Source organism: Lissotriton vulgaris, chromosome 9 (genome assembly GCF_964263255.1).
Source record: "Lissotriton vulgaris chromosome 9, aLisVul1.2, whole genome shotgun sequence".
Classification (NCBI taxonomy): domain Eukaryota; kingdom Metazoa; phylum Chordata; class Amphibia; order Caudata; family Salamandridae; genus Lissotriton; species Lissotriton vulgaris.
Genome location: NC_141697.1, coordinates 1,098,921,817 through 1,098,936,453, shown reverse-complemented (window position 1 = coordinate 1,098,936,453; position 14,637 = coordinate 1,098,921,817). Strand labels below are relative to the sequence as shown.

General features: G+C 46.0%; 1 protein-coding gene across 7 annotated transcripts in view; it reads left to right on the top strand.

Moving 5' to 3' along the window:
• Positions 1-14,637, top strand: part of CADPS (calcium dependent secretion activator) — a 1,556,059-nt gene that overhangs the window by 344,690 nt on the left and 1,196,732 nt on the right. For all 7 annotated transcript variants that reach the window (XM_086939080.1, XM_086939079.1, XM_086939076.1 and 4 more), the window contains exon 3: positions 4,170-4,502. In XM_086939080.1, coding sequence (XP_086795206.1) covers positions 4,170-4,502 — 333 coding nt within the window. The remainder of the gene's footprint in view (positions 1-4,169; positions 4,503-14,637) is intronic.

Genomic DNA, 14,637 nt, shown 5'->3' with positions numbered 1-14,637 from the left:
CACTCAAGGAGTTGGAAGTGGACGTTCCAAGTTGTGATTTTCCGTAGAACTTTGGATACTCCCACAAACATTTATTTTGGAAGCATTCACAAATTTCGATCTGACTCCTTTCTACCTTGGAAATGGTCAGAGATTTTACTCCAGTGAAGAGCTGGAGTAGTGAAGGACTTGAAGATGGGATGTGAATTGACCACTTGAAATTTGGTGTGGTGTAGAGGAAGACTTTTCTTCCTGGGGAAACATTACTCCCTCAGAGATTAAAAAACTGTGCCTTTGCACAGGGTACTTTGTTCTCACTGGGTATAATTCTATGACATGTAACAAACTGCACAGCTCATGGGATATGTTAAGTAGCATTCCTAGTTTTATGACCGTAATACGTCACCTGGTGGAGCATTCCAGGCATACTACTGTGAATGTTGACGAGTGGGAAAAAATGCAAACTTTCATTTTTTGAGACTATGACTTAATGTTTATTTTGTTTCCTTTAGTTTTATTTCTGTTCAGGCATCTTCTCAAATCTGTTTAACAGTCAACAATTGTTTTGTAATTAATGACAAAGTGGTACACACGTTCACCTAAAGTCATCCATATTATACAACGCTTCATCCATTGTGGTTAAGGATCCTATTGTTAATCAGTCGAACTTGGTAGACTACAGTCCTAAGACACTAAAGATGTCCACCTATTTTCTATGGACGTAGCAAACATGAAGCATCGAACAATTTCATGTATTGACACGTGCATTTGCAACCTCTTGTCTTGTTCCGAATTGTTGGCTCTTGTGGGCAACAGGAGGTCGTTGTTAGCTTTGAAACCTAAAATTGTAAAAACTAGCAGAATACAGTACTGCCCTTACTCTTTTAATCAAGAAATCCTTACACCCTCGTTAGAAATGGGATTTCTGGTTGGCAGAGGTATGCACTGTGTTTAAGCAGGAACCACCAATCTAGTCAGGGTACGGTAGATACAAACTAAAAGATAACTTGTGCTCACCCTTTGGTAGCTTGGCACAGAAGTCAGGCTTATCTAAGATGCAATGTGTAAAGCATTTGTGCAACACCCACAGCAACACAATGAAAACACCATATAAAATACTCCACACAGGTTTATAAACTAGATTATATATGTATGAGTTGAACAAGCTCAAAACTACAAAAATCCAATAGGCAGAACCTAAGTTATGAATTTTTAAAGATTAATTCCAAATATGGGGCCTCATTAGGATGGCGGACGGACCTGCGTCCGTCCGCCACCCCCGAGGTGGAGGGACCGTCCGCAGGGGCAGCGGCGGTCCCTCCGGCGCAATTAGGATGTGACCGGCATCCTGGCAGTCACATCCTGTATCTTTAACCTTGCGGCGGGTGCTGCTTCAAGCAGCACCCGCCGCAAGGTTAAAAAAGCATGGTTTACATTTGCATGCACAAAGCGGCAGGCACCGCGCGGTGCCTGCCGCTTTGTGCATGTAAATGCTGGGGGGTACCATAGGTACCCCCCATGTGCATCCCCCACCCCCGACACCCTGGGGGCCCACGACGGGCCCCCAAACACCAAAGACCACATGCTTTTCCACGGCGGAAAAGCCGCCATGGAAAAGCATGTAGCAATGAACATCGTAATTTGGCTGACTGTGTCTTGCAGACACCGCCACCAAATAGCCCTCCAAAACCCGCGGATCAGCGGAGGACGGACCTGCCGTCTGCCGCTGGTCCCACCGCAATCCCACCGCCATCCTAATCTGGCGGTGGGTGTTTTCTGTGGCCGCGGCGGTAAATCTGCATCCTCCGGGCCGGCGGTGGCTTCCGCCGGCCCGGAGGATGCGGATTCACCACCATCCTAATGAGGCCCTTAGTGCGTAGAGTCAACAGGTTACGCTGGCTAAATCCAAAGTTCAGGCTAAGCGATTGAAGGCAGGCTGGCTTCAGGATACACACAGGTCTTACCGGGATGAAGGAAGTGTCGATGTCGAGGACCCTAATGTGAGGAGCTGCGGAAGCAGTGCGCAGTCTGTCGTTGTCAATATGCACAGTCTGTCAAAGCAATATCGTCGGGTGATGTGTTGGTTCCCATAGGTGCAAAGTCATCAATGCGTGGGTTCTGTTAGGTCAGCACAGAAACAAGCACTTCCAAAGGTCCAGGACTGGATTGCCACCACTTGACAAGGCAGAACTCACAGATGGCAGAGTCCAGGTGCTGTTTCATGATAGGGGAAAATCTTTGATAGCCCTGAGACATGAGAACAGAAAGCAAACCAGCAAGCTTTCTTTCTTTTTTTTTCTTGTTGAGCCATAAGAACATTAAATATATAGAAAAAAGCTCCAATTTGATGACAAACAGACACATTGTTGTACAATTGGTTGCTATGGTTGTTGTAAATCTGGCAAAAGACAAATCAGAAATGAATTGTAAATAGATATTCCGTGCTGTAAATGTAAGAGTGGTGTGTGTGAATGTTTGACAAGAGCGAGTGATAGTTTGTATGGGATGATCTATAATATGTGAGTTGATGGTTTTATCAAATGTAAGATTTTGTATTTGTGAATTAGATGCTAAAAATGAAAACTTGGTGAAATTAAATAAATAAATGTTCTGAGATGTACAAATAAAACAAAAAGATTGATTCAGACTGAACTATGAGTCTTGGACCCATGTTGAGTTGAATTCCAATATGGTTGTGAATATAGATGGATCTGAGGTAACAGTATTGGCAGTTGTTTAGTTTAATATGCAGACCCACTAGTAGCATGTAGGTTACAGGCCCTGAGTATATGGTATACCACTTCACAAGGGACTTACAAGTAAATGAAAATAGGGCAGTTGTGTATACACCAATGTTACCATGTTTAGGGGAGAAACACATCAACTTTAGCACTGGTCAGCAGTGGTAAAGTGCTCAGACTCTTAAAGCCAACAAACAAAATCAGCAAAAAGAGGAGGTAAGCAAGCAAAATGTTTGGGGGAACACCACCCTAAGATGACAGGTCAAACAACCCTGCTCCCGATTCCTCCACTAACGCCTACCTGCAGACTGTGTCTTTAATTTTTTTTAAATGTGTATCTCTGTTGCATCTCCTAGTCCTTATTGTCCCCTTGCACCATATTGGGTTTTACAATACCCAATCCCATACCCAACCTTCCCTATCCCCGCTGATACACATAATGTCCTTGCCCCTCCTCTCTTCTTTTTTTTCCTTGTATAACCACCCGTCCCCTACCACCTTTTCGCTCCCCCTTTTTTCTTTTCTTGCTTGCCTTATCTTTTTTTGGTTCTTTATCTACAGTTTGCATTTTTTGTTTATGCAAGGCATGGGATTCAAACTTGGAATCCATGATCCAAATGCAGGTTCATTATACATTTTCCAAGAAAATTCTTCAGAGTTACATGGAAAAGGTATCTTCTTATCATGACATTTCCTCAAAATAGAGTTTTGTCACCCTAATTTGTATTAGGAAAAGATCTCTATTTTGGGGATTTCTCATAATGACACCATGCTGCACCAGCTGATAAGGCTCAGCCCATTTAACTCATCTGAACTAGGGATCACAGAGCAAACGCTGGAATAAGTATAGCAGGAATGCTGATAACCTTTAGAATATGTTTGAAAATGTGTTGACCCCCTAACCCCAGAAAGCATTATTCGTTAAACAGAGTGATCTTCCCTGAAGAAAGTACAACTTGACTGCTTAGGGACCCTCCAACACGGATTTCTGGTGTCCAATAGACTAGTCATTTTGCAGATAAATTTGGCTTCAATGGATAGAGAGCATGGATAGTATATACAGATTACAGTTCGAGTGGTTGAGAAATTGTTATGAATTTATAGCTGCCTGTTGCTAATAACATTGCATCTGCTAAACCACCCAACAATGGTTTAGCTGATACTGAATGACTGACTGGAGTTTAGGTTTAGCTGATACCAAGCACCTACCTGCTCACTTATGTAAGGCCTTCAGTATTGGAAATGGACTGTAAAATAACATGTTCAAAACAGTTTCCTTATTTGCCAAATAATGGAGTGTTTTTAACAGTTGCAGATGTTTTTTTTATGCTGTATTAAAAAAGTGGAATTCTATTGATGGCAGAAGCATGGAGGAAGTGTTGCCTATTTTAATTAACTTTAATATTATTGGGCTAATTTCTTACTTAAATTCTCTGTCTATTTCTGTAGGTCTTTCTTAAAAGTGATCGTGTTTCCCGGATGGTACAGAGTGGTGGCTGCTCTGCTAACGACTCACGCGAAGTGTTTAAAAAGCATATTGAGAAGAGGGTGCGCAGTCTACCTGAGATAGATGGTCTAAGCAAGGAGACTGTGCTGAGTTCATGGATGGCAAAGTTCGATGCCATCTACCGCGGCGAAGAGGATCCACGCAAACAGCAAGCTAGGATGACAGCAAGCGCTGCTTCAGAACTCATCCTCAGCAAGGAGCAGCTCTATGAAATGTTCCAGCAGATCCTGGGGATCAAGAAGTTTGAGCATCAACTGCTTTATAATGCTTGCCAGGTAGGAAACCTAACATGATACCCTAGAGGGGCTTTGCTCTTCACTCACTGGTGAATTATTTATTAAAACCAAGACAAAAAATGCTTTGCCTTGCTATATTCTGATTATGTCTCCATATGCAAGACGTTCCATTGCCCTTGACATTCCAGAAATGGTCCTCAAGGGCTCATATGCAGTCAGGCGTTCCGGTTCTCTAAATAAATATGCATGAGTCATATTTGCATATCACTGATCTACTGTGAAATGGGATTTTTTGTACTCTACTTTAATAATATCTGTTACTGTAGGGACAACGTTAGGATCCCAAAGCCCATCGTGAGAAGGTAACAAGTGCTTCTGGGCATCCTGTGTGACCCATATTTGTTCTCTTTACAGTACGAATAGAATTACAGAATTGTTTTAAGGTTGAACAGGTTCTACTGTTATGTTGCACAGCAGTTATCAGGACGCTGACAACCTGCAGTGCTAGCATCTTCCACTCACACATTCTTCCTTCACTTTTTCTGAAACCTGCATATTTTGCTCCCATAGTAAGCAGGCTCTGTAATTAGGCAGATCTTCTACATATTACACTGTATGGCATATCCTTAAATACTTGAGGGTTAGAACCTATGTCATTATTTTGAAGTTTGGTCATATTTTATATCAGGTTTAGACTGAAAATTAAACATCAATGTCCTATATGCCATATACCTCTTATGTTATTATAATATGTTACTGAATGTCACATTGAGTGTGTTAAGACTTTTCGACAGGTACATTTTTATATACCAATTATTTTATTTGCGATTTTTAGCACGATAGATTATACTAACATTAACTTATTAGTGCCCTCATGTGTAAATTAATAGCAGGGAGCAAGGTGCTCTTCTGAAAGACGGGTAGGCAAATATTATCTTTTTCAACAACCATATACTTCTATTTCAGAAGAGCGAGATGTAAGTTATGATTATCCATTAGGAAAAATTTCTAGAGCCATTTTTAATCCTATTATTTTCTGCTTTATTGTGAAGATAACAGTCAATCACTTGGACAGTGACAGCAGGAAGGTCTGTGAATCTTAGGGATGTTGGAGTTTAGGTACATGCAAAATAGGTTACTTTTCACTTTTTTAAACTTTATGTGATCAGGTTCACAACAGTCAGTGAAGAGGAAAACTGTTCCAGGGTGAAGAGTGTGTGGTGGGAAGAGGTTTTCTAGTGTAGTACTTACGTCTCCTACGCCAGAGAAAAAAGCAGTTTTATGGAGGGAGAATGTAGGCCTGGTATATTGTGGTTGGATTACAATGAAACGTTTAAGATAACCTAGTTGTGTGCCTTATTTGCTTGGTGGGTAAGGCAGACACTTTTGTAGGTTGCTCACTCATTGGTGAAACAAATACAGGAATATTTTGTCACTGAGATGATTGAAGTGCTTTACTACTTAGATGATCTGTGTGACGTCAATTGTGTTGCTCTGCACTTGTTAGGCCAGTTTGCAGTGGTGGCCAGTACGAAACCTAGAGGGGTGCCCACAAACATGCACACTCACTTACCCCATGCATTCACATGCAGAAACATGCACACGCATCCCTTCATACCACTGACTCACAAATAAACATAGATTCATGTATACAGGCACGCATCAAATTGTCAATAAAAGCAAAACACTTATCTGCTGCAGCTCTCAGGGAACGCAGACTCGGAGGTGCCAGGAAAGTTATGACTGCTGCCTCCCCAAGTGGAGGCAGCAGTCCCCACCTCGTTACAGAGTAGGATGGGTCTGAGAGACTGCTGACCCCACCCCACTCTGTGACGAGGTGTCAGTGATAGACACTCAGCCCTGGGCACTTCAGGGCTTAAAACGGAAGCATCCAGGTACGAGGCTATCACTGACACTCTCCCCTGTCATAAGGGGAGGCCTCAAGGACCTTTGCTGGGCTGAGGATGTCACACCCACGGGAGATGTGACATCTTCAGTCCAGCAAAATTCAGCTCAGACAGCCAGGAGCTTGCACATTAAGCATATGTTTAGCTCCTGGCTGCCTGAAAATAAAGAGTGTCTCTCATGCGGACCTTTGCTCAGCCTGACAGGCACTCTTTGTGCCCAAAAGATGCGGTTGGGGCACCTCTGCACTTAAGAATGGGCCACTGCTAACACTTCGGTTCCATGTAGATTCTGTTTCAATAGTCAGTGAGGGGCATTGCCTCTTTCAACTAAACTGAGTAAGATCTAGCAGCGCAAGAGTTCTGGTGGAAGACTCAAAGGTGATGGTAGTCTGTGTTCATAATCCATTGCCGCTTGGAATGCAGACAAGAACCCCTTCAGGATTCAAAAGCCCTCTGACTGGCATTCAGTTCGGGAAGCCTTTTAGGAAATCTGCAATTTCGCTTGTGTCACCTAGATCCTTTTTGTAGTTTAAACTGTATCTGGCTGTTGTCTATGGGCAAGTGGAAGATGATACTGTAAAGAAAATACAGATGAATGTAAAAATATGTGCATTGAAAAGAACTGACAATAGAGCTATCTCCTACATCTGAAGCTGGTTGTTGAGGACTGTTGATTTCTGTCAAATTATTATCAAGATATGGGAACTGAAAATTAGCTTTGTTATCCTTTGCACTATTATGTTCTAATGAGGAAATCAGTGATTAAAATATAATTATTCCATGGTTTTCCTCCATATAAAGGCTAATGGTGACCTAATTCCTATACAGCATTCTTGTTTGTTTAATATTGTGTTATATTTATTGGCTTTGTATAAAGGTCGCTTACTCATGGCAGCTTCCAAGCAATCTTCATGGGAGGATTGGGAAAGAATTTAAAACAAAAAATTATGAAACAACAAGAAGGCATGTGGGAAAATGTAAATACTAGAATTAGGTTCACATTCTTGATGTTGATTGAACTCTTTCAGCTTTTCTGCATTTCCTATAATCTGTTTAGCATCAGATGTCCAAGGGCGGGGTTTCTAAAGAGTGATGCCCTGTGAATTCCAAGATCACCTTCCAATTCCGTCTGGTTGATTGGAGAAGTTAACTCTTATTTCTGTGACCGGGATGGGTGGGAAGTGTTATCATCAAGAGACAATAGGGAGTGCAGCTGTGCCGCGCTTATGCAAGTGGGTCATCACTTTCCAAATCTCCCCAATGTTCTGGTTGGGAGGGATCCGCAAATATCGTTGGAGTAGCCAGTGCAAAAGAGGTCACTGTGAGGACAAGTGTGAATCACTGGAGTGTTAACAATAGAGGGAGTTGCCACAGAAGACATAAAGGTGTAATGACATATCCTTCACTATGTTGTTTACCTGTGGATAAATCAGATGCTAAAGTACTCCGAAGAGTACACATAAAACAGATTTGTATTGGGTATGCCCGGTGTGTGGGAACTGTCAAAAAGCAGCACATTGAAGTCCTAGAACAAAGCAACAGGATTTCCATTTAAGCTGTGGTCTGGCAGAGAGACAGTTTTGAAATGTTAGGTATTCCCTTACCATTTTTCAAATACCATGCACTAAAAAATGTGAAACTTCATATGGACACTTGTGGATGGCGGTTTGTCACAAGAGATAATATTGCCGCGGGAGATGTAAAATCCTATCCATAGCTGATGTGTGTGAATTGCTGAGAAATTCATAAACTAGTTAAGTGCTGCTCCTTCAATTGTTCAACAATAAACTAGTGACTGAGGTAAGAGCTGTGATACACCAGGTTTAAAGCCACTAAGGCTGTCATTATGAGTGGCCGGTAAGTGGCCCAGATTTTCCCTGGGCATGATCTCCACTCCGGATGTAATGCCGCCTGGCTCGAGACCATGCCAAGTACGCATGACTGTTTGGCCGTCCCGAAGCGGCCGTCCAAACTGTCATGGGCACCTACTTGGTGCAATTATTTATGTGACAATTTCTTAATGTTTTGTATATGACAATGTCCATGGTAAACAAAAAAAGTATATATTTGAGTAAAAGTATAATAAGTTTAAAAAAAACGCAAAAAAACAGGAACTGATAATACTCTAAAAATCACACCAAATAAATAACATCAACTAGAAATATATGAGTGAAGAATGATTTATTGAAAAACACATGTCTAAATTACTCACAGATTAACCATACACTAAACCCGGTGTGCACTTTCCATTTCTAAAAAATTAACACCTACTTGGTGAGTGCCATCATTCTGTCCCGGCACAGTGCTCTGGCATCACAGAGCCCAGCCCCACCCGCAGGAAACAACTGAGCCACGGCAGTAGGAAAAATACAATGATAATAATGTTGCTTTACTATAATTTTAGTTTTCCTTTTTTCACTGCTAGGAGTGCAGCGGGACAACGCTCCTCGCTTTAGCGGAGGTGCCGCCCCTGCACTTGTGGCGGAATATCCACATGGCTCACTGAGGAGAGCGCGCTGTACAGAGATTTGTAGTGAGCGCGCTAGCATGGTACGTCACGTGGCTACGTGACGTACGTTGACGTAGAGGCGCGGCAGGCGCAGCGCGGCATTCAGAGCGCGAGCAGGCTGGGCGTAGGACACGCTTTGCGCTCCTTGTATGTACGTACTTGAATAAAGAGGTTGGCACCACTACCCGACTCCGAGAGTTATTGGGGGAAGAAAGTGCATCATTACAGTGGCGACGAGGGTGGGATATAGACCCACGACCCCCACCACGCAGAAACACGGCGAAACGGTGTGGTGGCACAGGAGGAACGAGGAAGGCCCGAGGGTACGCACAGCGACCCCACCCTCATAGGGCACAGCAAGGAGCGCAACGCAACCATCAGCAAGGAGAACAGAGCACCGAGAGTCCAATTAGCGACGGTCGAAGAACCCTGAACAACCGAGGTAGGAAGCCAGTCACGGTCAAGGCCCACCGGTATACGCACTGGCTACTCCATCCGAACAGGAAAGGGCTGAAAGGAGCAGCCCTCCACCCTTGCTCAAGAAGGAAGAACAAAACGGTGCACCAGGGAGCCCGAGAAGCCTGGAAGGTACGCTGCCCGCAGCCCGGGCGGAGAAGATGAATGCACAAGCGGGCTACGCGATAGCGCCAGTCCAGTTCCTTCCCAGACCAGGGGAACCGCTCATGAAATGGGAGGACTGGAAGGAATACATAGACAATTTCATAGAAGTGATGGAAGACGAAAGCGAGGAGAAATTCAAGCCGCCGAGAAAGAAACGCATCCTGCTGCTAAATCTGGGCCCAGAAGGCCTAAGAATCTACAAAAGCTTGGTGCCGAAGAAGAGAGAGACAGAGGATGACGATGTGTATGCCCACGCGCTGGAAGACCTAGAAGAACACTTCAAACCCTCAGTGTGCGTCTCAGTAGACAGGTTTAACTTCCAGCAAAGGAAGCAACTACCCGGGGAAACGGTGGAAGAATATGTGGCGGCGTTGAAGAAACTGGCGGTCTCGTGCAAATATGCCAACTGGGAAAGTGAATTCATAAAAGACCAAGTGGTGATGCACACCACGTGCACGAGCGTGCAGGACAAGCTATGGGCCGCAGGGGACACCTCCCTCAAGGACGTGTTGGTGATAGTTAAAAGGGCTGAACTGGCACGAAGGTGTGCAGCGGCTACGAAGAAAGAGATCGTGCCCAGTGGAACAGTGAACAAAGTAGATGATGAGGAACACCACAGGGATAATCAGGCACGGAAACAGCCAGAAAAGGGTCCCGACAAATGGCGGAACAGCCCAGGCAACCCTGGCAAACAGGCCGGAAGTAGCAAACGGCCTTGCTACAGATGCGGCAGTTGGACGCACGAGGCGCACGACCGGAAGTGCCCCGCGCTTCGCGCCAAATGCATGTTCTGTGGAATAGTCGGCCATTATGAAAAGGCGTGCAGGAAGAAGGCAGCCAAGAACGCAGTGAAGTACGTGGCCCAAGCAGCGGAGGAGCCAGAAGAGGCAGCAGAGGAAGAGGTGATCACAGTCCTCTGCATCTACGACGAAATATTAAGCATAAACGACCGAGGCCGTGGCACCGGCGGAAGAAGAACGATGAAACCAGTCTTGGAAATGAAGATCGGAGGTGTCGAAATCCAAGTGGTGGCAGACACCAGGTCGCCTTACACCATCATCCCCCGGAGCGTGTGGGAAGAGAAGTTTGCTCCGCGACTGGGCCCCGAGCTGGACAAGCTGGACATACGTCCCGTCACCTACAACGGTGATCGAATCCCCATGGCCGGGTGCAGGAAACTGAACTTCGAGTTCAGGGGCAGAGAGGCCAGATGCAAACTGTATGTCTCCGAGAAAGGTCCCTCCGTCCTAGGGTGGCTCGACCAAGGAGACCTGGGCATCAAGCTGGACCCGGGTGGCAAGGAACAGATATTAATGACGGAGCCGGAGGAAGCGCTGGACACGAATAAATGGAGGAAGGAGTTCCCAACGGTCTTTGGAGGTTCAGTGGGCAGACTCGACAAATTAGCGCACAAGATCATACTCAAAAAAGGAGCTGTACCGGTGGCACACAAGGTGAGAAACATCCCGCTAGCAGTAAGGGACGACGTGAAGGAAGAACTACAACAGCTGGAGAAAAGAGGGATCATTGAGCCGATAGCCTGTGCCGAATGGCTATCGCCGTTGGTGGTAGTGAAGAAACCGAATGGGAAGGTCCGTTTATGCGTGGACCTACGTGAGTTGAACAAAAACATAGTGGTGGAGAAGTTTCCCCTTCCCCGGATAGAGGAGATGCTGGCCAGCACAAGGGGTATTCAGTGGTACTCCACCATAGACTTAACTTCAGCGTATCACCAGATAGCGTTACACCCAGAGAGCCGCAGCTTAACATCCTTCATAACTCCCTTCGGATGCTATCAATTCCGCCGCATGCCGTTCGGACTAGCCTCGGCGGCTGCGGTGTTTCAAAAGCTCATGCATCAGCTGTTTCAGGACCTCAAGGGAGTGCAATACTTCCAGGACGATATATTGGTGATGGGCCATGACAGGATGGACCACGACAGAAAGCTGGAGGCGGTGTTGGGCATCCTGGAAGGGAAGGGCCTCACAGCAGAATGGGCCAAGTGCCGGATAGGGATGGAGAAGGTAACGTACTTGGGCCACGAAATCAGTGCTCAAGGAGTGACTCCCAAGAGTGAAAATGTTAAGGCGATCTGCGACGCACCATCACCAGCTAACAAGGAGGAGGTCAGATCATTCCTGGGGATGGCGGAATACTATGGGAAATTCATTGAACATTTCGCCTCGAAAACTCACCATATGAGGCTGTCAACCCGAGAGAACAGCGAGTTCTGTTGGTCAGAGGAAGCTCAACGGGAATTTGAAATGATAAAGAGTGAAGTGGCAGGGGCAATACCACTGCAAGGGTTCGACCCCCAAGGAAGCACCATACTCACTACAGATGCGAGTGATAAAGGACTGGGGGCAGTCCTCATGCAAGACCGAGGCCAAGGGAGAGTCGAAACCATATGCTTCGCATCCTGCACCCTGAATGACACTGAAAAAAGATATAGTGTGATCGAAAAGGAAATGTTGGCGGTGGTGTGGGCCATGTCCCGGTTCCGGCAGTTCCTGTGGGGCACAAGGTTCCGGTTGAGGACCGATCACAAGCCCCTGCTCAAAGTGCTCACATCGAGTGGACATGCAGAAGCGACACCGAGGATCTCGAAAATGTCGCTCAAATTAATGGAGTTCCGATATGATGTCGAACACATTCCAGGGAACAGGAACAAAGTGGCGGACTACCTGAGTAGGGCGGCAGCGATGGAGCCCAGTACAGAATGCCCCGAGGCGGGGGAAGAGTGGGTCGCACTCACCGAGGACCTCGAAGTATCCATCAGCAAACAGGAATGGAAAACGGCACATGACGGAGACCCGACGCTGGAGAAAGTGAAGGACTACATTGTAAGAGGCTGGCCGGACAAATGCAAATTAGAGCGTGGCCTTGTCCCCTACTTCGAGGTGAGAGAGGAACTATCTATGGATGACCAGGGCACATTTGTATACAGAGGGGAAAGAGTCATACCCCCGGCAACGATGATATCCAGATTGATGGACATGTTACACGAAGGTCACCTGGGAGCGGGAAAGTTGAAACTAAGGGCCAAGCAGAATTATTGGTGGCCAGGAATGGACATAAGAGCGGAAAGACATGTGAGGGAGTGCCCGAGGTGCCAGGGCGCGGACAAAACACTGAAACCATTGCGCCCTGCCCTGGGAAAGATTGATCCTCCACAAAATCCGTGGGAGGAACTGTCCATAGACATTTTAGGGCCAGTGCTGAATGTACAAGGTATACAGAAATACATTTGTGTAATGGTGGATCGCTATTCAAAATGGCCGGAATTAAAGATCGAAGAAACAATGGACACTGAGAGGATAGTGAGCTTCATGGCGGAGACCTTCGTGAGAGAGGGCATCCCTAAGTGTGTCCTCAGTGATAATGGGCCCCAATTCCGCTCTGACAGATGGACCCAGTTTATGCAAAGAAACGGAATAGCGTCAAAACACACATCCATATACCACCCGGCGGGGAATGGTTTGGTGGAGCGCTTCAATAGAGTGGTGATGGGCTCGATACAAGCGGCTATTGCAGACAACAAAGACTGGGAGGCGGAGATATGGCACATGGTGTGGGCGTATCGGATAACTCCCACGAACACTGGCTATAGCCCTTTCCAGATATTGAGGGGCCGGGAGCCGTTCACCCAAGACAACAGGATATGGAAGGACAGAGTCATTAAGAGTGAGTGGTCACCGGCAGTGGTGCAAGCCAATCTAAAGAAGGCACAAGCAGTGTATACCAAACACTACGATGCGAGGAGGAATGTAAAAGACACTGCCCTCGAAAAGGGGGAATGGGTGAGAGTAAGACTGCCCACACTACAGAAAAAGGGGGAAAGTAAGTACAGCAGGCCCCTCAGAGTTGTGGAAATCAAGGGCCGGGCGGCTTTGCTGAGCGATGGTAACGTGTGGTCGCAGGATCGCATGGCCAGGTGCAATAAAATACTCATCTGGAGAAGCAGAGGCAACGTGGAAGAGAGTGAGAACAACAGTGACCACTCCAGTGACTATGGAAGTGAGGGCCCGGACTTTGGCGAAAGTAGTAATGAGGATCAAGAGGCAAGTGCAGAGTGTCAGCCGGAGGAAGACAGCAGTCGGAGTGTGCCTAGTGCGGCCGCGCTAGAGAGTGGACAAAGGGAAGAAGCAACGACTGCCAGTTCCCCGGTAAGACTGACGAGAAGGGGCAGGGCGGTGGTCCCACCAGTGAGGTTCAGAGACTACGATATGAGTCAGGACTTGTTCACATAATTCGTTGGAAAAAAGGGAGATATGTAGTGAGCGCGCTAGCATGGTACGTCACGTGGCTACGTGACGTACGTTGACGTAGAGGCGCGGCAGGCGCAGCGCGGCATTCAGAGCGCGAGCAGGCTGGGCGTAGGACACGCTTTGCGCTCCTTGTATGTACGTACTTGAATAAAGAGGTTGGCACCACTACCCGACTCCGAGAGTTATTGGGGGAAGAAAGTGCATCATTACAAGATTCCGCATTGCCTAACTTTTACTACACGTAAGTCCCTTTGTGAATCGAGCCCCTTGTGTCGTAGTTGCTCTCAGGAGAGGCAGGCTTGTGGTAACCACTCACAAAACGTGTCTCGCGGGTCACTGCTCTTTCACAGAATTCCATTCTCTGGGTTATGCGCCGGTCTTTTGCAGTCTCTCGCAGACATAAGTCAATTAGCTGCTGGAAAACATGTTTTTCCTTAATTTTGGAGCACTGTCATTTCTGTGTCTAAATATGATCATGTCAAAATCCTCCAGAGCAATTAAAAGTTAAAGCCAATTAGCAAATCAACCATTAAGCGAACAGGGATCGCAGACCCCACCAGAAGTATTTGCTTCCTAAAGCACCTAATCGAGTTAACACGTCTCACTGCTTTCTGACTAAGCTTAAATGTGCCATTTTAATCATTTATACCGTCTAGTGGTAGCCAGAATATGTGACTCCATTCCAAACGCAGACAGAGCCACATGGTTTAAATTCAAATCGAGATTTTAGAAGACATAGAAACAAATGAACTAACTCAGTTTAAATGCAGTGATAAGTAAGTAGGTTCCATGTCTGATATTTAATGCAAATATCTAGATCTTGGCTCAATTATACCTGACCTTTAACCAGATCTTAGCCGGCAGTGTGG